This window comes from Phalacrocorax aristotelis, chromosome 3, assembly GCF_949628215.1.
Source record: "Phalacrocorax aristotelis chromosome 3, bGulAri2.1, whole genome shotgun sequence".
Taxonomy (NCBI): domain Eukaryota; kingdom Metazoa; phylum Chordata; class Aves; order Suliformes; family Phalacrocoracidae; genus Phalacrocorax; species Phalacrocorax aristotelis.
Window position 1 is genome coordinate 28,746,532 of NC_134278.1, and position 23,438 is coordinate 28,769,969.

The 23,438-nt window shown below is 37.7% G+C and overlaps 1 protein-coding gene across 3 annotated transcripts in view; it reads right to left on the reverse strand.

Annotated features, from left to right (window-relative positions):
* The window catches only part of KHDRBS2 (KH RNA binding domain containing, signal transduction associated 2), a 369,498-nt gene that overhangs the window by 11,058 nt on the left and 335,002 nt on the right, over positions 1-23,438 (reverse strand). For 2 of the 3 annotated variants that reach the window (XR_012659538.1, XM_075087030.1), the window contains exon 8: positions 11,047-11,105. Coding sequence is in view for 1 of the 3 variants with exons in the window: in XM_075087030.1 (XP_074943131.1) it covers positions 11,047-11,105 (59 nt within the window). In the remaining 2 variants the exon portion in view is untranslated. Of the gene's footprint in view, positions 1-11,046; positions 11,106-17,570; positions 22,709-23,438 lie in introns of those variants that run through there. The other variant, XR_012659539.1, reaches the window with a different exon arrangement.

Consider the following 23,438-nt stretch of genomic DNA (forward strand, 5'->3'; position numbering starts at 1 on the left):
GCGGACTTTGGCCTGTCTGGGAGTCTGATCAACAGAGTCCCTGGGAGACAGTCCTGAAGAGCAAAGGAGTCCAGGAAGGTTGGACATTCTTCAAGGAAGAAGTCTGAAAGATGCAAGAGCAGGCTGTCCTCACGCGCTGAAAGACAAGTCGGCAGGGTAGAAGACCGGCCTGGCTGAACAGAGCACTTTGGCTGGAACTCAGTAAAAAAAGGAGACTTTATGACCTTTGGAAGAAGGGGCAGGCAAGTCAGGAGGACTACAAAGGTGTAGCAAGATTATGCAGGGAGAAAATCAGAAGGGCCAAAGCCCAGCTAGAGCTCAATCTGGCTACTGCCATAAAAGACAATTAAAAAATACTTCTATAAATACATTAGCAGCAAAAGGAGGGCTCAGGAAAATCTCCAGCCTTTATTAGGTGTGGGAGAAAACATAGTGACAAAGGATGAGTAAAAGGCTGAGGTACTTAATGTCTTCTTTGTCTCAGTCTTTGCCCCGAGTTGTTCTCGGGGTACCCACCCCCTGAGCTGGAAGACAGGGACGGGGAGCAGAATAGAGCTCTGATAATCCAAGGGGAAAAGGTTAGTGACCTGTTATACCACCTAGACACACACAAGTCTACAGGACTGGATAAGATCCACCAGAGAGTACTGAAGAAACTGGTGGAGGTGCTCACCAAGCCGCTTTCCATCATTTATCAGCAGTCCTGGCTAACAGGGGAGCTCCCAGTTAACTGGAGGTTAGCAAATGTGACACTTACCTACAAGAAGGGCCAGAAGGAGGATCAGGGGAACTACAGGCCTGTCAGCCTACACCTTAGTGCTGTGGAAGGTTGTGGAGCAGATCATCTTGAGTGCCATCTCATGACATGTACAGGATAACCAAGTGATCAGGCCCAGCCAGCATGGGTTTAGGAAAGGCATGTCCTGCTTGACTAAACTATCTCCTTTTATGACAAGGTGACCTGCTTTGTGGATGAGGGAAAGGCTGTGGTTGTTGTCTGCCTAGACTTTAGTAAAGTCTTTGACACTGTTTCTCACAGCATTCTCCTGGAGAAACTGGCAGCTCATGGCTTGGACAGGTGTACTCTTCACTGGGTAAAAAGCTGGCTGGCTGGCCAGGCCCAAAGACCTGTGGTGAATGGACTTAAGTCTAGTTGGTGACCAGTCACGAGTGGTGGTCCCCAGGGATCATTGTTGGGACTGCTTCTGTTTAATATCTTTATCAATGATCTGGATGAGGGGATTGAGTGCACCCTCAGTAAGTTTGCAGATGACACTAAATTGGGCCCGAGTGCTGATCTGCTTGAGGGAAGCAAGGCTCTACAGAGGGATCTGGACAGGCTGGATTGATGGGATGAGGCCAATTGTATGGGGTTCAACATGGGTAAGTGTCAGGTCCTGCGCGTGGACCAAAACAATCCCATGCAAAGTTACAGGCTTGGGGAAGAGTGGCTGGAGAGCTACCCAGTAGAAAAGGACCTGGTGGTGTTGGTCTATAGCTGGCTGAACATGAGCCACCAGTGTGCTCAGGTGGCCAAGAAGGCCAACAGCATGCTGGCTTGTATCAGGAATAGTGTGGCCAGCAGGAGTAGGGAAGTAATCATCTCACTGAACTCAATGATGGTGAGGCCACGCCTTGAATACTGTGTTCAGTTTTGGGACCCTCACTACAAGAAGGACACTGAGGTGCTGGAGCGTGTCCAGAGAAGGGCAACGAAGCTGGTGAAGGGTCTAGAGCACAAGTCTTATGAAGAGCAGCTGAGGGAACTGGGGTTGTTTAGTCTGGAGCAGGCTGAGGGGAGACCTTATTGGATTCCACAACTACATGAAAGGAGGTTGTAGCGAGGTGGGGGTTGATCTCTTCTTCCAAGTAACGAGTGATAGGACGAGAGGAAGAGGCCTCAAGTTGTGCCAGGGGAGGTTTAGACTGGATGTTAGGAACTATTACTTCACTGAAAGGGTTGTCAGGCATTAAAACAGGCTGCCCAGGGAAGTAGTTGAGTCACCATCCCTGGAAGTATTTAAAAGAGGTCTGGATGTGGTGATTAGGGACATGGTTTAGTGGTGAACTGGCAGTGTTAGGTTTATAGTTGGATTTGATGATCCTAAAGGTCTTTTCCAACCTTAATGATTCTGTGGGTATCTATTACAGACATTATTAATATATTAGCTGAGACTATCTTTAAAGATTATTGTTTGATCAATTGCTAGTAGACTCAGTAGCTCTGTTCTACTGTTGAAATACAGAATTTTAAATTAGTTTTTTTCTTACTGCAGAGTCAGAATGAAAAAGAGGTCATAGTATTTTTAACCTGTGAAATTCCTTTGAATGTGGGGTCACTAAATGGTATCATTTTTAACAGAGAGGTATATATGAAGTTGTTTCTGTCTTACTGTTTTACCAGTGTACTATTGAAAGCACAGAAAAATTCATAGTGGTCCATCTACCCCCAAATTCTACCCCAAGCAGTGGCTATCATCACACGCTTAAATGTCTTCTAGTACAAGATCCAAGAAAACCACATATTCAGAGCACTTATTTTCTGCTCTTCAGTCAGCATTCTGCAACCTTGGCATGGAATTTTCCAGCATTGAATAAAACTCACTCACAAATTCAAAGAGGACCACAATACAAGTAATTAAAAGGCAGATCATATTAACAGATGCTTTAAAAAGAAAACATATTAACAGCATGTGATTTGCATATGAATATGTTATTTCCTAATAATTTTACATTTTTATTCATTGCTGATTCCCTGTAATAAGAAAGGCCTGATCACATCTTCTTCCTGGTAACCTATTTAACATCTGAGTATTGCCCACAATTTTTGGGCACAATTTTATTCATCTCTGGTCAATTATTTTGGGACAGGTAGCCAGGAAGAGATAAAAAGAGCTATTCTGTTTAGAGAGTTAAGATGTATATAGCAGCAATTAAGATAATGGTTTAATTTGATTTGCCATTTAGCTTCTAGTGTTATTAGAAAAATAGAAGCTGCTTTTAATTCAGAATAAAACAGTCTTATTTCCAATGAGGAAAAAAATCTCTACCTTCTTTGCAAGGTCATTATACTGTATACATGCACACTGCACTAGAGATGGAGCATAAATGGAATTCAGGAATTGTGATTACTTGCTCTACTCCTTGTATGCTCAGTGACCTTGGATAATTGTTTAATATTTTGTGGTATGGCTTCCTCACTGGTAGAAGGAGACAGGAATGCCTGCCTCCCTGGGGTGTTCTGAGATGTAATTAATTGCCTGAGCAGTAAGAGAAAAGTACTATAGCTGTACTGAGCAGAAGACCCAATAGAAACCAGACATTTAACTTTAAAATGAGAACACTGAAAATTAGAATTATTTTCTCTGGATAATTCAATTTGTTCTGAGTTTCTAGTAAGCCTCCAAACTTCCCCCTCCGTGAAAAGATGGGTGGAGACAAAGTATTAAGCAACACTTGGAAACTTTGCCCTACACAAGCTAATGACTAAAGTTCAACTAACATTGACAAAGCCAGGATTTCACCCCATAAATCCACACAGAAAATACAGCTGCATTTTTCTTGTGTCATAATTGGACACGTACGTATTATTTTAGGCAAAAATTCAAGAACAGGTTTTGTCTTTTTTTTTTTTTTTGTTAGGGAGAGCATTTGCTTATTTTTTCACTCTTCTGTTCTCTTTGCTTATCTGCAAAGCCTGCAACATGCACAGGATTTTCTGACTTGATATCTCTGTATTTCATAATTTTTTGAGAAGAATAGCTGAAGTGGCTGTCTTTCAAATCACAAATGGTACCTTTCTTATTTGAAATGTGGAAACTTGTCAGAAGACAAAGAATGTTTTCAAAACACAGGCTCAAACCCACTATGCTTACTTATACCATGCTAAATATCACTTATTTTACTAAACCCACTGCATATGCAATATATATGGCTTAAAAACCAGAAATGCTACGAAAACTGTGGTTTAATAGTCTGTTTACTGAACTAGCTGTAACTGTTTTAGAAAACTACTGTCCATATACTTGACAGTATCTTCTCTTCAGGAAGGCTAACAAATTAGGCTGCATGGGTAGTACTCCAAATCTACTTCAGTATTGTGAGCTGCCCTGGCTTTAACTGATCGTGGACAATCGCAGAAATCCTCCAGCTGACTTAGCACTGGAGCAGATGAGGAGTGCTCATGGACTCCACTCTGCCAGCTCTCCCTGCAGGTTAAGTAGTGTCAGCAAGAGGAGCAGTAATGACTACCAGTGAAAATAATTTCTTACAAGGCTTCAGCCACTTTTGCAGTGACCATCTGCCTCAGACAGGAAAGGAGCAGCATCAGAGTTCACAGCTAACTAGTTTGAGAAACTGCCACACAGGGAGGAGACAGACTATTACCAGTGTTGCTGTGAGGTGAGTGTGAAAGTGACAGTGCGGAAGGAGTTTTATTTTTCTCTTATTTTCAGGAGAAAATAATTTTCTATTACTTTATGGTAATACAACATGAAACGTAGTGATATACTGTGCCTGAAATTATATAGATCGTCAACACTACATGCACATCAGTATTACAGGACTTTTGTCTTAGATTCTCCAGCTCTACAGTTCCCACAGTGAAAGGCAGTGAAATTACATTTGAAATACTACATAGGAAAGTTTCGCATGATTCAGTTATTCTTATTCTGGCATAGAAAATTATTGTAATTCAGGAGTAATAGAGGAAATACAAGTCGCTATAAATGAAAAGGATTCTCTTTTCTTGGGCTACGTGTGGCTTTTTTTTTCAGTGTTGTAGCACAATAACTGAAGCACAAAAGTTTTAGGATATATAATCAGTTAAAAGAATGTGACAGGTTCAAAAATGGAACTTTCTAAAGAATTATAGCCTAATTAAGACACTAATTTGACAAAACAGCAATAACTTTAGTATCATCCCCACAGCAGCCATCACAGCTGAACTCAAAAAGTGCTCCTTTTCCTGCAGAGTTTCAAAATCATGATCTTATGAAAATCATAAATCTCTTTTGAAGGAATGAATATTATTTGGGGGACAGCTAAGGTTATTCCTCCAATCAAAGAACTGATAAAATTCCAAGACCTAGAAAACAAAGACAGTTTTCTTTGGTATGTTGCTAGTGATATTTTCTATCAGATACCAAATGTGTACACACAGATCATATAAATGAATAATCAGTGCACATTAGTAAGTCTTTATTAATTAGTGCTAGTAAAGATCTTGTCTGTAATCACAAGCTATGTGAAGTCAAACACTCTAATGAGGAGAATCAGACCTATGCCTCTTGCATCTGCATATCAGTCACTACCTTATCTGAGCACTTGATTTACTGCCTTTGAAGACTTAAATGGGACTAGGCAAGAAAAAAATAGGGTAAGAAACCCTTACCACCCTGAGCATAACAAATATTAGGACCAATGACCTATAATACCAAAGTTATTATTAAAAATTAAGAAGGAACTTGGTCTTGGAGGCTGAACAAACCTATCTTCACCTGCAGAGCAATTGCTAAGAAGTGCTTTTTCAAAATTTACAAATATTTTTCTGCATACATTGCAGGATGGCTTCATCTGGCATTGTCACTGGCATAGATTAATCAATATAGCATTTATTTCACACTAGGATGGTATTACTTGAGTATCTCCATGAAATGAGCATTCTTTTGTCTCTTAACAAAGTATGAGAATTTATGTCTCCTAAGGTAACAGCTCTTCAGTCAACCTATTTATCAGAATTCCTGAAGTTTGAACCCTCCATACGCTCTTGCCTCCCCAAATTTCATCATTATATATTCATTTTCACTTTTACTTGTTCAGCAGAAATTATTTTTGTTGTTATTCTTAAAAAAAACAAACTAGATAATACACTCTTGAGGACAAACATAAAATCAAAAAATAAACAAGACAATAAAACAGTATTGGAACATTGCTGTACATTTTCAGTTGCTAGCCCTATAAAGCCCCATAAAGAATTTGTTTACAAAGTGCTGTCTGTGTAGGGCATTACTTAGTAAGCTAATTGTCATCACAACTGCAAAGCTCTCATATTGAGTGATTGGCAGGGAATTATTTGTGAAATAGTCAGTTAAATCATTTCAGCAGCATTTTACAACTTAAATGATGTCTTTCATTAAAAGGAATTATACCAAACAGTTATACTCTCCAATTTTAATTAAAGATGGAATTATCCTAAAACCAAATACCAGTTGTTTACAAGTGAGCACTTAATGCTGAACTGGAGTAGAATATGCACTACAAAATGTGGTAATTAGAGAAAATGTGCACATTTGAAGATTTTTAGTAAAGATAGAACACATTTTAATGCCTCCTTGCTGCAACGGCAGCACATGCAATAAACAGCCTTGCAAGCTTTTCCTGAATAGCAGCAGGAGTGTGAGTGGAGTTCACTTATGTCTTCTCTCTTTGTGCAGGAGACAAGGTACAGATTAACCTTCCTAACTCTTGCCTAAGGCCTTTGGCAGATGGTGTTATTCTAATTTAATTGTGATGGTTTAGGAGGTTATAGACTTTAACCCTCTCCTTTCACCCTCTACCTAAGGTTTCTGCTTTTTTGGTAGTAGCAACAGAAGTCCATGCGTACTGGTGTCTGAGATACTGCAGTTCATGACCTGGCATAAAACACAGATCGCGATAATTTTCAAGTAGTACACAAGGCAGTATATGCACCAGGCTGTGAACTATAACATCTGACAACAGGCACACTCTTACTTTCCTCCATCCTTGCTATGGCAATTTCAGCCTTTGGAAGCAGAGGCAGGAGCCTCTTCAACTTCTGAGCAGAAACTGGCAGAGCTCATCTGCTAGAGTCCCCAGCCTTTGGAATAACTAAGACAGAAACAGTATCTGATAAATAAAACATTGAGTGCTCTGATCAGTGTAAGGGATAAAAAGGATTCAGATGAAAAAACTGTGAGACTGGTCAGATATAATTAATATAGCTTATGAGGTGTTGGATGTGCTTTGCTAACAAGTCGTTATCTTTCTGAAATGACCTAACACAGCACAACACTTGTATTGAGAATTACACATGGGCAGGAAAGGTTCTTAGTTACCAAATGTTTTAGTTGTACATTTTATCCTAATCAATTTATAAGACAAATCATTAAATTCATGTTTTCACTAGGTTCCTCCTTAGATGACAACAGTGCCAGAAAGGAAACCACAAAATTAATAAAGTATAATGAGAGCAATGAGTATAAACTTTTTGTTCATAAATTAATCCAATTTCATGCCTTCTGTTTTAAAACATAAGCATCATCACGAAGTTAAAATGACACTGACACCTTAGTTTAGACTCTGAGATTTAAATTCACATCTACAGATATCAAAACCCTCAGTGACATAAGTAAACATAAATGTTTACTGAGTGTGATTAGAGGTAAGGATGCTTTATATTTCTGAAAATTGTACAGTACTTTAAGTGACTGGCCTTTTAGTTTTAAAGTGCATGCTAAAGATATTTCTTTATCACTCACATGAGGAAGCCTACAAGGGCTATGCCCACAAGAAGATTTTTGGGCATATGTCCCAAATTTATGTTCCTCAGCCCAGAATAGTGATCTTCAAAGTTCTCTAGCAGTAGCTGCATAATCCTGGCCCTATTAAAAATTTGTAGGAATCTCATCGTTCCTTAGTAGAGTACTTCCAGGTGCCCAGAGGCTCCTGCAGGGAATGCTTTGAAGTATCTCTACTTTGACTCTTCTGAAAAACTGGGTGGCAAGCATAACAAGTCACAACAGAGTCTCAGTGTCTAACTGCACGAGAGGGGTCTGTGCTATGATTTTTCATTTATGGAACACTCCCAAGTCATGGGAAACAGTGAGATTTTACATATGTCCCTCTCAGCTGACTTTGCTCTTGTCTTGGGAGATTCCTTGGTTGAATATGGAGAGGATTGAATTCTCAGGAACCTTCACATCAGAAACTGAACAAGTAGTCAAGGCAGTTAACTAAAGTTGTGGATTTTACAGCAGTGAACAGCCTGTAAGAATTCATCTTGCCCAGCCTCAGATAAGTGACTTAGGCCCTTTCTTGTTTAGTACTTCCATCTAATCAAAAGAGAGATGAACTTTCTGAGGACAACAAGGTGTTCAAGTGGGCTCTGCTCTGAAACACCCTTGTGATTTTTACAACCCTACTGTGAACAATCCATAAATGCATAAATCTTAAGAACTTCTGAGGAAACAGTGCCCCCCAATCAGACCTCTCCATGAGCTCTTTTAAAAGGAGCATAGAAGAACCCATGAGACAAAAAACACGTACTACTTCTCAGGAGCCCAGATTGAAAGAAAAGTCATAGCAGGCGGCTGATATAGGAGTACTATGGTGCTGCATAATACTTAACAAAATGCAGAGCGCTCTATATTATACTTTAAAAAAGTTTTAAGTTTGAAGTATCATTGTTATTTGGTTGAATCTACTTCATAAAAAAGAATAAAAGAACACTTTCTCGGGATTGAGAACTGTACTCTACTAAAGATAAGTTGGAAGCAAGAGGAGGCAGAGGAGAAAATAAAGAAATGCCATGCTAGTCAATTTTTGATAATTCAGATACTGCTATTGAAAGGGATAAGGGTGAAAAGACAAGGCATTACACAAAATGTCTAAGAGACAACAGGACACCTGTTCTGTGTTCATGTACCATTTGTGTGTAGTCTTATTCAGAGTTTGGGGGAATTCTGAATTACAGAAGTGTGCCAGAAATAACTGTAAAGGAGGGATATAGCCTTGTTGTGGAAAGTAAAACAAGGTGTGAAACTGAACTGGGGTGGAAGAAACTGTTGATTTCTGCAGGATGGTGAAAAATGTAGGGACAGCTGATTTTATACAGTGGAATGGATTCAGAAGACTCACAATGAATTGCAAAACATCCTGAAAGAGAAGCTGAGAACTGGGAACAGTTCTCTGGGAACAGAGAATTAGGATAAAAGTGACATGAGGATGAGAAGGGGTGGCACCAGACTCTTTAGTGGCTGGGTTGGAGGCACTGAAAAAGTCAAATACAGAGAGAACATCAGTATATGTACCAAGAATTCAGACAGCAAGGAAGTTAAATGTATATTCTATAGCTTCATATACTCATATTACCTCCTCAGATAAATGGTGGTGAGTTTGGGATGAAGGAATTTCACACACAGGTTTCCTGATCAGAGAACTAGCAAATTCACTAATCTGCTAAAATAAGTGAACCAACAGGAGCACAAACACTCACATATAAATGTGTCTGAATTCAGAAAATAGAAAAATCACAATTTGGAATATTATTCCATTTTTAAGTTTATTTAAGGTTACTGCTAAAACTATTCCACACCTTTGTATTCAAATGCCAGCTCAGAAAACAGCTTAAACAAAAAAGCAAGTCCACAGTTTTCAACCATGTATTTTAAGACAAGTCTAGTAATGTAAACTCAGGCATTTTGAGTTCATTTCAGCTACTGAATGGAAAAAAAAGTAGCTTAATGCTGAGCATAAATTTAATCATGATCTCACCCTTTGAACACTTTGGAAGCCTTAGCTAATTAGTCCATTCAAAATCCCTGCTGGGAAAACAAGTAATATTCTTCTAGTTTTACAAATGAGGGATTGAAGGAAGAGTGATATTACTTTAAATGTCTTGCCCAAACACATGGAGATTCAGCGTGGGGGGACTCTAGGTAAAAGTTAAACAGTGGGTAATTCTTACTGCTGAGCTCAGACATGCTTTTGTGCATCGCCCAAAACCTTAGCAATGCATCTGGGAGGAGGAGTGGAGAGAGCATCTGTAGAGGGGAGGAAAGGTCTTTCACTGCAGGTATTAAAAAAGTACGTACAAAAAGGAAACGAAAGAGTAACCAAACCACACACGTTCATATGGATAAGTTATTATTATTACTTGATTAGCACTGAAAATGTGCTTGACTGCACACTGTATTATTCAAATGTATCTCGAGTACTGAATATACAAAATATTATTTCTGATTATGCAATGCAATCATTTTGACAATGTCTCAGTAATGTCTTGTGATTTCTGAACAAAAACAAAGGAAACTGCAACTTTGCATTACAGTGATATTTGCTTCACAGCTGCGTGAATAAATTTATTTCTTTCAAGCAGCAATCATTATATAACCCCTTACTGTAACTTCTACTTGCAGTGTCATTTCCAGCAGCTCACATTTTCACAATGCTTTGAAAGTCACCATGCAAACTTACGATACTTTATTAGCAGCAGTAAATCAAGCATGTCATCTCTGCTGAATGTCCTAGGGTCAGTCTTTAAGCTGACAATAGTCAGCTTTGCTCTATTATTCCAGTGAAAATGTCAGAGTGAGATTCACTGTGCCATCTGATGGTACAAGGTACTGAAAAAGTATTTATAGGAAAAGATGGACTAGAGTCTAATTAGTTATCAAAACACATCACTAATACCAAACAACAGACCTAGAAAATGGGCTGTACACATTGGAGCAACACCTCTCATGGCCTCAGTTCCTGTGAAGAGGAACTATTCCAGCTCAGATGCAGATTCGTAGGGAGGTGCAAAGAGTACAGCGCTCCCTCCAATTGTACTGCCTTATGTGGCATGAGATACTCCTTTATCTTGGTGCAGTGGGGTTTCCCATGGTGGCACAGCACCCTCTCCTTCCACTTTGATTAAGTCTATATTTCAACAATCTCACAAAACTTGTGGTTGAAGTGATGCATATGACTAACAGATGCGTAGTATTGTTGGCACATCAAGCAGACTGAAACTTAAACCTGTGAAATATATTCAGGCAGTATTCAGAAACTTCAGTGTTGCTGTTAAACTGATCTGTGACTGTGATTAATTGGCTTTGCAATTTTGATCAAAACTGATCTGTCCAATTTTCTGGTCCTACTTCAGTAAGTCAAACCTCACCCTAAAGTTACACAAATCCATTTTGTTTGGTCTTTGTAAAAGCAGAGAAAGAAAGAAAAGTATGTGGAAGTAATTTCTGAGCTGTCAGTGACAGGGTTTTTCTTTTGATTTCACACTTTTGCTGAAGATAGAATAGACCTTACCGTAGCTGTCATAAGCCTCTTCACTTGTTCCGTGACTGTAGTCGTAATATTCAGGCACACTGTAACAGATTCAGATAGCCATGTCACTATTACCATACGTAACCAACTCAAAACAAAAACAGAGCACAGAAAGTTAAATGTATTTTAACACTTTTACACGACAGCATAGTCCACCTAGTTTCAGGGATAGTGAAAATTTTAAAAATATGAAGGAAAATGTATCAGTGACAATAAAGCTATTACACAGCACATCACATTTCTTACCTAGTGAACATAAAACAAATTTGGTCCTAAATTTGTAAACCTAGGAGATGTGACAAACACTGACAGAAACTCTATTTGCAAAAATAAAGTCTGAAAAAAGACCATCCACTTTATTATTCACTATTATTAAACTGCGAAAAGAGGTGTTAATCTCATTTACCTGTAATTCCAAACATCTGTGAGGTATCAAACTCAGCATAATTTGTTTTCCACAAAGCTGACTGTATTATATCGTGTAGGACCTCTAAGTTACTTATTTTTACCAAAAACACTGACAGGTTTTCAGCTTTGCTCCTGAAGAAGAAAGAATGTTTCCACTGCTTGTAGCAAGAAACCTTATTCTCCACAGCCTTCTTCCTTATGCAGTGATCAGACACCCATGTAAGGTTTTATACAGTAATCAATAAAATGCATACTGAAAGTAGCGAGGGTCGAGGAGTGGAAAATCAGACTTAGAGTCTCAAACCCCCGTTTTTTTCACTGATTAATTAACTTAATTAACTTAATTCACTGTGTTAATTAACACAGATCATGTACAGTTATGTTCTTAAAAGATTTCAGATCATAGTTCCATCCTGACAGTAGGCAACCACCAGCTATTATCTGGAGTGGACACACAGAAAATTTGACCTCTAAGACATAATGAAATGGAATTATTCACACTTTTGCTTGACTGCTATTATTATTTACAGTCTGCACTGTGGTTTTGGTACCTGGTACCAAATTCAAGACCAGACTACTGCTGTTATCAGATGCCAGACACAACAAAAATCGGTCTCTGCCCAGAAAAATTTACAAACTCCATGAATTCTACTATATTGTATTTCTTCCATCTGCAGTGAACCAAACAGAAAATGTAACACTTTCCCTGTTGTTACTTTTTGTTGTTGTCACTTTTGCTTCTTTTTCCTTGGACACTGTGTGAGACAGACTCTTGCAAAATGAACAGAAGCAGGCAATCAGCTCAATATTGCATTATTTATAATATTATAGCTCAGGCAGTTTTCTACATTGGATTATAATTTTTAAAATATTAGTTTACACTTGAAAGCAAAGCTTAGTTGACAGTGGAGTGTAAGTAAAAATATTTCACAAATGCAATAGAGATAAACAAGAAATCTATAACAATTGTTCTCTTAAACGAATTTTGACTTTGTTCCCAAACTGCCTGTAATCAGATTTTTAATTTCTTGAACTTAATAGCTATCCAAAACTATTCTTGGAATAATTTCTGAGAATAATTCATGTGGTGTATCTCACTTGAGAACTGATTACATGTATCTGATAACTGCCAGTCAAGCTGTTTTGATTTGGGACACGTCATCCCCTGACTGGCTAGGCATAGCTCTCATAGTCAGTTTTTCATCCACAAATATCTGTGGGGCTTTTTTTGAACTGAAAATGCAACTATAATCATTGTGCATTAATTTAGTAATCTAGCCAGAAGTCATTCATGTGAGTGGATAGTACACTGACGTCAATATCTCAGACAGATGAAATTCATTTACTAAAGCAGTTGCAGTAAGTGGACATACGAGTGACATGAACGAAAACGAAGTTAATACTTCTAAAGATTTTTCCCAATGCCAGCCAAGTTCCATAGGATGTAATCACTGCAGAGCATTACCTTCCTGGATAATGAGAGCCATCCAGTTGCTGGAAAATTAATTATCTAAGTATATACACCCTCTTACTGAAGTGGTGCAAGAAACAAACAGGAAGAATACATCTTTTATTTGTTGAACATACTAAGCATTCTGTACGATTTTGCAATTATTCTAGTAGCCAGTTAAATAAAATTACAGGATTATGTAAGGTGAACTAGAGCACCGGTAGCATCAGGGTTGAATCATGTATCTAGTCATATCTACAGAGCTCATGGTTTAGACCTAAGAAATTACTTGAGATGTTCAGAACAGACAGATGACATACCACCCAGATCTGGCAGACAGAAAAATCTCATGTAATACAATTTAAGCAGCAGCATTTTGGCATACTGCCTGCTCTTCTGGGTAGAGTAGGGTGTTGGACTAGTTGGTGGAGTTACAGGAGAAGGAACCCCAGAACTTTTATCTCCTGTCAGCAGATGAGATGCTAATATTTCTTGCTGACACATTTTACAAAACAAAGAGGCTGCATGCAACGGTCAGCTTTAATAGGAGTTCATTTGGGACCTAATCCAAAGGTCACTAAGTTATCAACAGCCATCCTACTTCCAGTGGTCACTGAGTAGGGCCTTAAGTTATTACCACCAATATAACATCCGGCAAACTGCAAGACTTGCAAGAGCAGTTAAAAATTCATTGCTACATTAGGGTTGTTGTACATTTTTATTAGAGAAAAAAACATACAATCATACAGACAATAAGGATGTCAGATAAAAATTCTGCATAGTGAACATTCTGAACTGAAATACATTATAAACAGAATGTAAAGTTAATATACAAACCATTAAAATAAGAAACAAGCTGTACTGCAACTGTAGAAAAGGAGTGATTTGTTATACACTGCATATTTGATGTCTGTGAGCACAGTACTTAACACATTTCTGAAAACACATAATTCATAGCACAGTACATGTGTTCTAGGTTCTCCATCTTTATTTCCCTGAATAATACACATTTTTCATAGATCTGGGCCAAAACGGTATTTCAAATTCCTTGCCAACTCATATTAGAAAGTGCTTTGAACAATACATAAGCGAAGAAAATTTATTTCTTAGTATGAAATACCTGATTTAAAGTCAAATTTTCTGAGTCAGACTCCTTAGCCATTAGTCTGCTCTATTTTAAACCTTTCTGAATATTCACTATAATCTATGACGTGATTTATATGTAAACATTTTCCTCTGTTTTTAGCAAAGTAAACAATGAATGATTTTTATAACAAATTGGTGATAGAATATGGCTTTACATACATAAGGTCTTTTTTTAAACTATTGAACTACAGGGAGATGTAGTTTGTTCACATTATGCCCAATTGTGGAAGGAAACAATCAGCAAATGCATTCAGCATAAATAAAACTTGTTTATATAATTTTAAAGTTCTCAGACTGTTCCTGGAAAATATGGTGATCATGAGCTCTAGAAACCTCAGGCTCTCTTGGCAGTGCTAATTGGAAACGAGACACCATTATCTGTCATTAGCATTCATTACTTTCAAGCAACATGAAGTGTAATTTACTTAAGTACATGCACCCACCTGAAAGCAGGATGCAATGCATTTTATAAAGCAGATAAGATTAACTCATTGCCAACTTCTCAGCTTTTACTCCTATGTTTTCAAAGCATTGCATTATACTTTAACACCAGACTTCTGAAACATATTGATCTTGATGTGCCATGATTTAGACTTTAGTAAACTTCTACCTGTACCACTCAAGGAAGAACTGATATACATGGGACTATGAATCTTGTAAGTAATTTAATTATTTTTATATCTCAGATGGCTTGCAAACTGAGAAGCTCTGATGTAATTTTTCTCTATTTGAAACTTTTGCAACAAAGATGTATGATTCTGTTCTCCTTCCTATTCTGTAGGCAAGAAAATTAATAATCATAGCCTATTTATACTTATTTTTAACCTAACTTTTGGTTTTGTTTAGTGCCTTTGAACCTGTTACTTTTAAAGATTTGGGATCAAAGTTTTCATAATGATGTCTTCTTTTCATGCAGATAAAGCCAGATCAGTTCCAAAAAACACAGGACTCAAAAGATGTTCCTTATTTGAGGGATAAGGGTCCCCTGAGGTGCCTTCCAACCCAAATTATTTGGTGCTCCTATGATATAAAAAAGGCTCAAATACAGAGACTCTGTATCTAAACAGCAACCTTAAAAGCCAACAGAGGCTTTTAACCTCTCATTAACTGGGACTTTTTCAAATTGACACCAGATAAGCAAAAACAAATTCCAGTTTGACTGTGTCAACACCCATGGGAATCCATGACAGTTTGTTATTCAAAAGGGTGTAGAGAATGGTGCTTTAAGGTGGTTTAAGCAGTGAACTGCAAACAAAAGAGTTAATGCTGAAGCCACAAAACCCTGACTCTTGGGTCAACAAGCCACCTGGGGGAAGGGTGATGTTTGCCACTCAGAAATCAATGGTGTTAGGTATAGGAAATCATGACATTAATGAATAGACTGCATTAGCCTTTGACCAATCTCTTCCTGCACCTGCAGGAAACTGCTGGCAAGAGACCCCAGTTTAGCAATGTTACCATCTGGTTCCCTGGCTGCTCTTACAGCTTCTGCAATATAAGGCAGCAGAACATTACAAAAACTGAAGAACTTGAGTACTTCTTGTTCCCTTATGTTTTCTGTGGTTTTCTTGTTCTTCCTTTCTTTTTGTTCTTTGCTTTTACTTGCTGAGAGATGCACCTAACTTTTTATTCTCTAATTGTGGAGCACAAAATGTGGTTGCAGACATACAATGGGCCCCCCAAAGCCAAAGCTGAAAGGTACAAGAAAGGGTTCATCCGCTTTAAACACTGCTAACATGTGAATCCGTATAGGTGAAGTGTGTTCTGTAGCCTATCTTGAAAGATCCTAAGAAACTGAAAGCCATTGATTCAACAGATTTTTTTTTTTCTATGACAACATTATTATATCTTATTTTAATTTCTTAATGGTTGTACTTTTTAACTGGGAGAGTGTATTCCAGAATATTACAGGAATCTTTTATTAGGAAATTAGAAAAGAGGCTTTAGATCAACCTTGCAGTTACAACAGCCATTGGATAATAATCAGGCTTCTTTTGTGAAACACTTGAATTGGTCCAATCTAGAGATTCAGCTGATGTCAGTGAAGTTCCACAGTTCAGATTCATAATCAAACAGATTAAAAACTTCCATGCTAGCCTTTGAAGAAGCAAAAATAAATCTTGAGAAACTTCCCTTTTTGTGTTGTGGCATTCAATAATGTGAGAGCGAACCAATATTGTGTTTTAGGATTGGCACTCTTTGAAGAGGGATTCCTGGTCTTTATCAAGTTGCAATCAGCATCTATAATTTAGACAGATGCAGATAAATGAAACTTTAGCAGTCTTTATTGATATATCCCAGCCTGGGTTAGCTTCAGACAACAGATTCTTAAGTCAAGCTAACACCCAGGATAATTCATGAAGATCCCTAGAGGTGGGATTCAATATTTTGGACAACTCTCACTCTTTTTTACTTCCTCAAATGGATCCTTTGAGGTCTTGGTCTCCTATCTCCTGTTATCTCTCTCCTTCTCAGCATAATTTCTGTTGAGCATTCCTCGGAATTTACAACTTAAAACATCAAAAATTAATACAATCCAGTACTCGGCTCCTATGCTAACAGGATCCTGTCTAACACTACTGCAGTCATTTTATGTAAGGACGCATTTGTAATGCTTCACCCTCCTACACAAGCGAGGGAACCAGCAGGATTTAACATGTAGTTGGCCATGAAAGAAAAATTATTTACACAAAGTGGAATGCTTCTGCTTGGAAACAGGTGAGCAAGATTTGCATTCACATGAATTGCAATATATGCAATTTTTATAAAATAATATTTCATAATATTTCATAGTGGAAATGTGTGAATAAAGAAATAATCATCCCAGGAATCTGAAACTTACTGGAACATGTCTACTTAACAGAGCATTATATCTATAGGAAAGATGAGAAGCCTTTTGAATAAGGGAACTTCTTGTAGGATTCAGCCTTAAATCACAAATATAGTCCTTTACTGAATAGATCTTTAGAACTAATGGAATAATATTGTGAACATTTTAGTGGCTAAAGTCTTCCTTTTTCTGGAACTCAAGTTTGATTGTATTCAATATTTTTAACAGAGAAGAATGTCTCCATTACAACACTCCCTAGATTTATTTAGTAGCTTACAACATGCCTGAAGTTAAACTAGATCTCATTTGTCTCCAGCATTTTACTATGTTTGATTTCATGATACTGCAAATCTGAATTAAAAAATAAAACAAGTAATGAAGCTAGTAGATTTACAAGCATAGAGGTGGAGTCATAATTGCAAGATGACTTTGGGTTCTGAACTTTTTGCAAAATCTGAAATAGAAACCAGTCTGCCATTTATTTGCTACAACCACACACACATGAGGATCTCTATTCAAATATTCTCCATTCTGCTGTACTTTTCTCATAGACAGAGAATTATGACTGAATATTTCAGAATATAATGTGAAATGTCTGCGGGCACAGTATTTGCAAAGGGAAGGATGCAGAATTTTACGAATCCTACACAGTTTTAGAGGAAAAACTTTTCTCTACTTCAGAGTAATGAAATTTTATTCCATTTTGCTCATTGAATCAAATAAATGAGAAGTGGCATTTGAAAACAGTTTCTGATGATGAATGCCGTAAGTGGATTGCTGTGAAGATACATAAAATGTCATACTCTAGGCTTCCTGGCTTGATTGATTTCAACATGTTGGAAATAAAATACAGGGAAATCTTTATTTATGAACAGGTGGATATAAGCACAAAGCCAAAATGAAATATGACAAAGTATAAATACAATGCATACTGGTTAAAAAGTGAGAGAGTGCACAGTACAGAAAATAATAATGAATATCCCATTTTACAAAGAACCAGTGTAATCACTCTACCTATTGCAGCTTGGATTATATTTATGTGGCTATATATTTCACTATATGGTAATATTTTGATATTCAGAGAGAAGTGAGTAAACCTCCAATCATACCACCAAAAGATTTAACCGTGTGATAATCTACTAAATAAATTAATGATTATTCACAGTCCTGTCTAGGCATAATTTTTAAACTAAGGCCAAAACTGTTTCATTTAACTATGGATAGTTTTCTCCACAACTAGTCTGCTGGAACTTTTTACAATGCAAGTAGTCAAAAAGAGTGGGGCTGATTAATTAAAGGTATCTGATCATTGCTTTCAGCATTTACTAGACTAATTTTGCATTCAAGGAAGATCATTGACCTCTCTCAGTGTTTTCCTTCTGAATGCATCAGAACATATTAATATGAGAAATGTCATTTACTAAAGACATTACGGGAGAGAGTATGTGAACATGATAGTGAGTTTCTCAACAGCAACTCTAAGTCTTTTTCTTAAGACTGTTCAGAAATATTTGCTCCCTAGTTCTTTGGTATTCAATTAAACAGCCAAAGACCTTATTTTTACCCCCAGTATTTCTGCCATCTTTTGCTTAGAAATCCCTCCATAGCATTACAGCTGGGGATTTAATTGTAGGAAGGGTAGATATTTGACACCTCAGGGAACACTGAACTACACTGCAAGTGGTAAGTAGAAACATACTAGAAACATTGGCAAGAGATAGGAACTTACCAGAAGTCTGCCAGGCTTCTCCCCCCTCCCCAAATGTCAATCAGCAGGTAAGGAATCTGATAGCTGTCATCTGAAGACTGAATCCAGAAACAGGGATCACAATTTGTCTGCTGTACAACAGCCTTTTATTACTGGCAATGTTTTTCTGAAGTAAGTGTTCTAATCAGGTTTTGAGAAATTTTCAAATGAAGTTTTCCTTCAAAAATTTATCAAAAAAGGTTCTGCGCAAAGTGGGATGTAAGAGTAATTTCTGTTATTCAAGAGAAAGCTTTTCAGGAATTTTAACTCAAAGATCTTTGAAGAACGTGTAAATTTCTATTGTACAACTCTAGCACAGTAATGTGCTGATCAGCTACTTGGATTTCTAGACTTTACAGTGATGCTGATGAGTCAATGCTTTTACATCACTTACAAGGACAAAGGTGGCCTCTTAACTGGGTGGCTCCAAGACAGCTATCACATCAGTAAAAGATACAAGCAATCTGAATGCTGCTGCTATCTGTCCCTTAAATCCACAGCAGAAGGTTTTCAGCAGCTTATTCTTGCAGAATCATGGCAGATTTATTTACTCTTCTCATGACTATAGATGTCAGTGAGAAGACTGACAAAACAGGTTTTGTATTGTAATTTGCACTAACTACTGTTGCATGTACCCTAGCACTGTTGTAAGAAGTCTAGATCAGTACTTGAAACTTAAAGGACATCTAAGATAGTTTATGCTTTACATGAGTTGGCCGCGATATTAATTTCCTTTGTAGTGGCAAATAAAATTAATATAGAATCATAGAATGGTTTGGGTTGGAAGACTAGAGGTCGTCTAGTCCAACCCTCCTGCAGTGAGCAGGGACATCATCAACTAGATCAGGTTGCTCAGAGCCCCATCCAGCCTGAGACCTTGAATGTTTCCAGGGTTGGAGCATCCACAACCTCTCTGGGCAACCTGTTCCAGTGTTTCACCACCCTCAGTGTAACAATTTTTTTCCTTATACTCAGTCTAAATCAATATAACTCTTCAGTCTCTTGATACTTCTGTATCTAACATTTTCTTTCCCCTCTAATGAATTTTGCCCCTTTTCAGCATAAGTAAGGAAACAGTCTAAAACAGAAAGTTCATCTAGTGCTGCATTGTACTGTATTATAAGATGTATTATAGTCTTCAGTTTGCGTACATTTGTGTATCTAGATGAAAATGTTACCTGTGAAAAATTAAGACACGATATCTTTATTATGAGATCATCCTGAATGAATGGACTAGAATTATTTGCTGTAATTTAACACAACATGACAAAGTCAGTATCCTACTCTATTAAAAATACATTTACTTTTTTTACTGCTTGAAACATCAGATTTATTTTAGTTGTTCCTAAAAAGGTTTCTATCAGTCATAAAACCCCCACAAATAAAAATGGAGTTTGAAAATGGGGTTACTTTCTTTTTATTTGTAACAAAAAATCTTCCTTAGTCCAACTAGATTATGCTGTGTTGTTATCTTGAAGTAAACCTCGTCATGCCTGAACAAAAAGGGGAAAAGGTAACAGAGCTAGAAAGGACCTCAGATGTCACCTAGATCTTTTCAGATGCCTATAAGCACACAAATTTATTTACATGATTCTTTACTGAAATCTGTCTAATGTGGTGTTAAAAGCTACGGTGATGGAGATTACCAAACACTCTAGTCCCATGTTACTATTCTTCACTCCCTCCTAACGTTAATACTAAATTTCTGTTACTGAAACATAGGGCCATCATTTTTTGCTGAATCCAAAAGGAGCTTGGAGAGAAGAACAATCTATTGGGTAGGTCCATCAGAGAACATGTATGTTCAGCAGAACTATGTACTGCTGTCTTCACAAGTGAATGAGTCCAAAAGTGTTATTTTACTTGCAGCACTGTGAAGAACTCATCTTTGCAAACAGATGTACGTACAAAGTCTTGATACCTGGAGGTCAAGCAAGGGTAACCAGGATCAACTGGAGCTCAAGCAAATATACACTGCTGATGTAAATAATTCCTGGATATTCATCTGGATAAAATCATCCTTTCCTTTACTTCCTAAATCATTTTGCAGCATGTATCTGCACTGAAGTGATTGTACTGTAAGCAATTACGTGGCACAGGTTGAACTGTGGTCCTTGTTATATTCCTGCATATCCAATCAGAAATAAGTGATCCCTAGATCCCCTGTACTAGCAGCCCACACTGCAGAAAAAGGAGCTGTAAACACAAGCTGTACAGTAGACAGCATGAACTTAACAATGGACACAAGAATAACCAGGAAAACAGTGTTTCTTTTCAAAATCAATAACTTGTCATATATTCAATCTCAATAGTCTAATTTTGAAATTTTCAGAATTGCAGAGCCTATTACAGGTTGAATTGATAGGTATTGCTATGAACACATAGTCACTGGCATACTACTACATTGATGCGGTCATAGCAACTGTCTGCCATAGCAGGAAAGTGGACATAGGAAGCATATATGCCCTGAAACTTTTTTCTCTCATTATATTTTTTTTTACTAGCATTGAGAAACAGGAACCAAATGGATCTTTGCACATGACAGCACAGCTATTGGTATGAACCACAGATAATTATATCTCTTGGTTTAAATATAATTCAGGTAGATGAAAGGTATGCCAGTCAATTTGAAATTCTCTGATACTGCACCTTTCCTTTCTCTCTTCTTCAGTCCTCTAAGATAATTTCATTTTGGTAGCTATCTAACACAATACGTGTAGCCTTCAGATAATGTAAAAACTTAGGATTTATTTCAGATGTATTAATATCACCTTTATGTTAAGATTTAGATTCTGTGTTACCATTAACTCTTTAGAGAGGAAGTTCAGAAGTGACATGACCTGTAACACGCATTTCTGCATCAGAAACAGAAGTTTGGTTGTTTGCTTAGCAGACGCAGGATGGGTTTGCACCGCGCACTTGACAGACTAAAAAGTCATCATTGTCCCCAAACCATCTGCATAGCAGCATAGAATGTGTGTCCAGAGGACTGTTGCCTATAGCATTACATAAAACATTTGCAAGATTAACAGTAAATATTTTGCCAGAAATTACTTCAAGGCCTTAAAATTGGGTTACTGTCATTAGTGTGGCTGGATCCAGGCAGGCAAGAGAAATGTCATCTTACAGTCACAGCATAGATGTCATGAGAAGGCCTGTGTCACTGTGGGATGGCATCTGTAAGAGTAATGTTTTGCACTATTTTAATCTATCTTTTATCACTGAATTATTTATTCTTCTTGTCAGTATGTTACAGATTTTCTGATATTTGCAAGTCTATTTCCAGCCTAGGATGAGAGCCACAGACTCTTCTTTCTTTACTAAGCACCCACTCAGCAACTCATTTTGCAGATGAATGATTTTTTTAACAAAAGCCAGACAGAACAAAAGACAGAAGAACAATCCAGCCAACCAGCCCTGAAATCCATTGCCAGTATACCAACTACCTGTTCAGAAAAAAATAGAACTGACTGGTGTGTGAGTGTTCATGCCAGGCACTGTAGAACAAGGAAATTATATCAAACTGAAATTTTAAGCTTCAGTGGACCATCATTGATTTCCTTTGCTTTTCCCTGTCAGGCACCATTGTTAACACTACATGTGGTTGGATAAGTTATGCACAAGAGGATTAAATAGAACATACCCTTCCTGATTTGCCCATGACTGGCCAGTCAGTCCCAGATTTCCTTAGTATCTCTTTTGGTTGTGAGACATTGTACCCCTTTGAAATGAAACTGCTGGTGCCAGCAGAGATACAAAGGTCAGTGGAGATGACTATAGATGTGGTAGCAGAGCTGAAGATGGCTCTGCTGGCCATCACAGTTCTCAGCTGATTCATCAGCAACCGATCCATTTCTGCAAAATTATTCTGTTGGTCTTGGCTGAGGAGTTTGGCCACACCTTGCACGTAGTACAGTCTGATCCCCTACCAACCTCTGAGTAACCAAAAAGGCAGATCTTGTAGATCCTCTCACAAAACTTTTCATCCTTTTCTGCTGGTGCTCTAGTGTTCTCAGCCCATGGATCCTGGTCAGTGGTGGTTCAACAGACTTTAAAGTTCCTGCTAAGAAAATAAAAAAATACTATATTTTGAAAACTAATAGGATTCTCCTACATCTTCTGTGTTACAGCTGAGTTGGCAATTGACATGTATACCATTTTTGAGTTTTGTTTTATGAAATTCCTTGTCGCCCAGTAAAAATCATATTTATTTCTTTAAATCTTTATTTCTTTAAAAAATGTACAGAATGGTTGCCACACATATTCCAACATGGTTTGAAGGTATGAAGCCATTGAGAACATCAGTGTGCTTCAACTGCTAAGAATCATCAAAAAGTGGACAAGCAGCATACCTTTACAGGCCTGCACAGGAACAACATCTGCCTTAGCAATGGAAATCGGGCAGCATCTGATAGTATGGCTCACAGGGGAGGGTTGAGTCTAGCTAAACACCTGTGCAGTGACAGTAATTTTGTTTAATGCCAGAATTCTGTTAGACAACCAGAATATACTTCTTGCAAGTTAAGTACTAAGTCTAAGGGGAGTGGAAAACTTAGATGGATATTAACTGGTTGCTGAGATTTGATGCTGCTGTTTGAGAACATCAGGCTAATTCTTTCCCTTGCCTCTCTTCTGTGCCTCACCACTGACTCATGTGGACAGGCAATGGTGAGGAAGGAGCAGGGATGGCAATCATATTCAGGAAGGGATTTTTACTTCTGAATAGCACATCTAAGATTTGTATTTTTAGCCAAAGGTGTCAGACTAGAGGTTCAGGAGGTAAATCTAGCTGG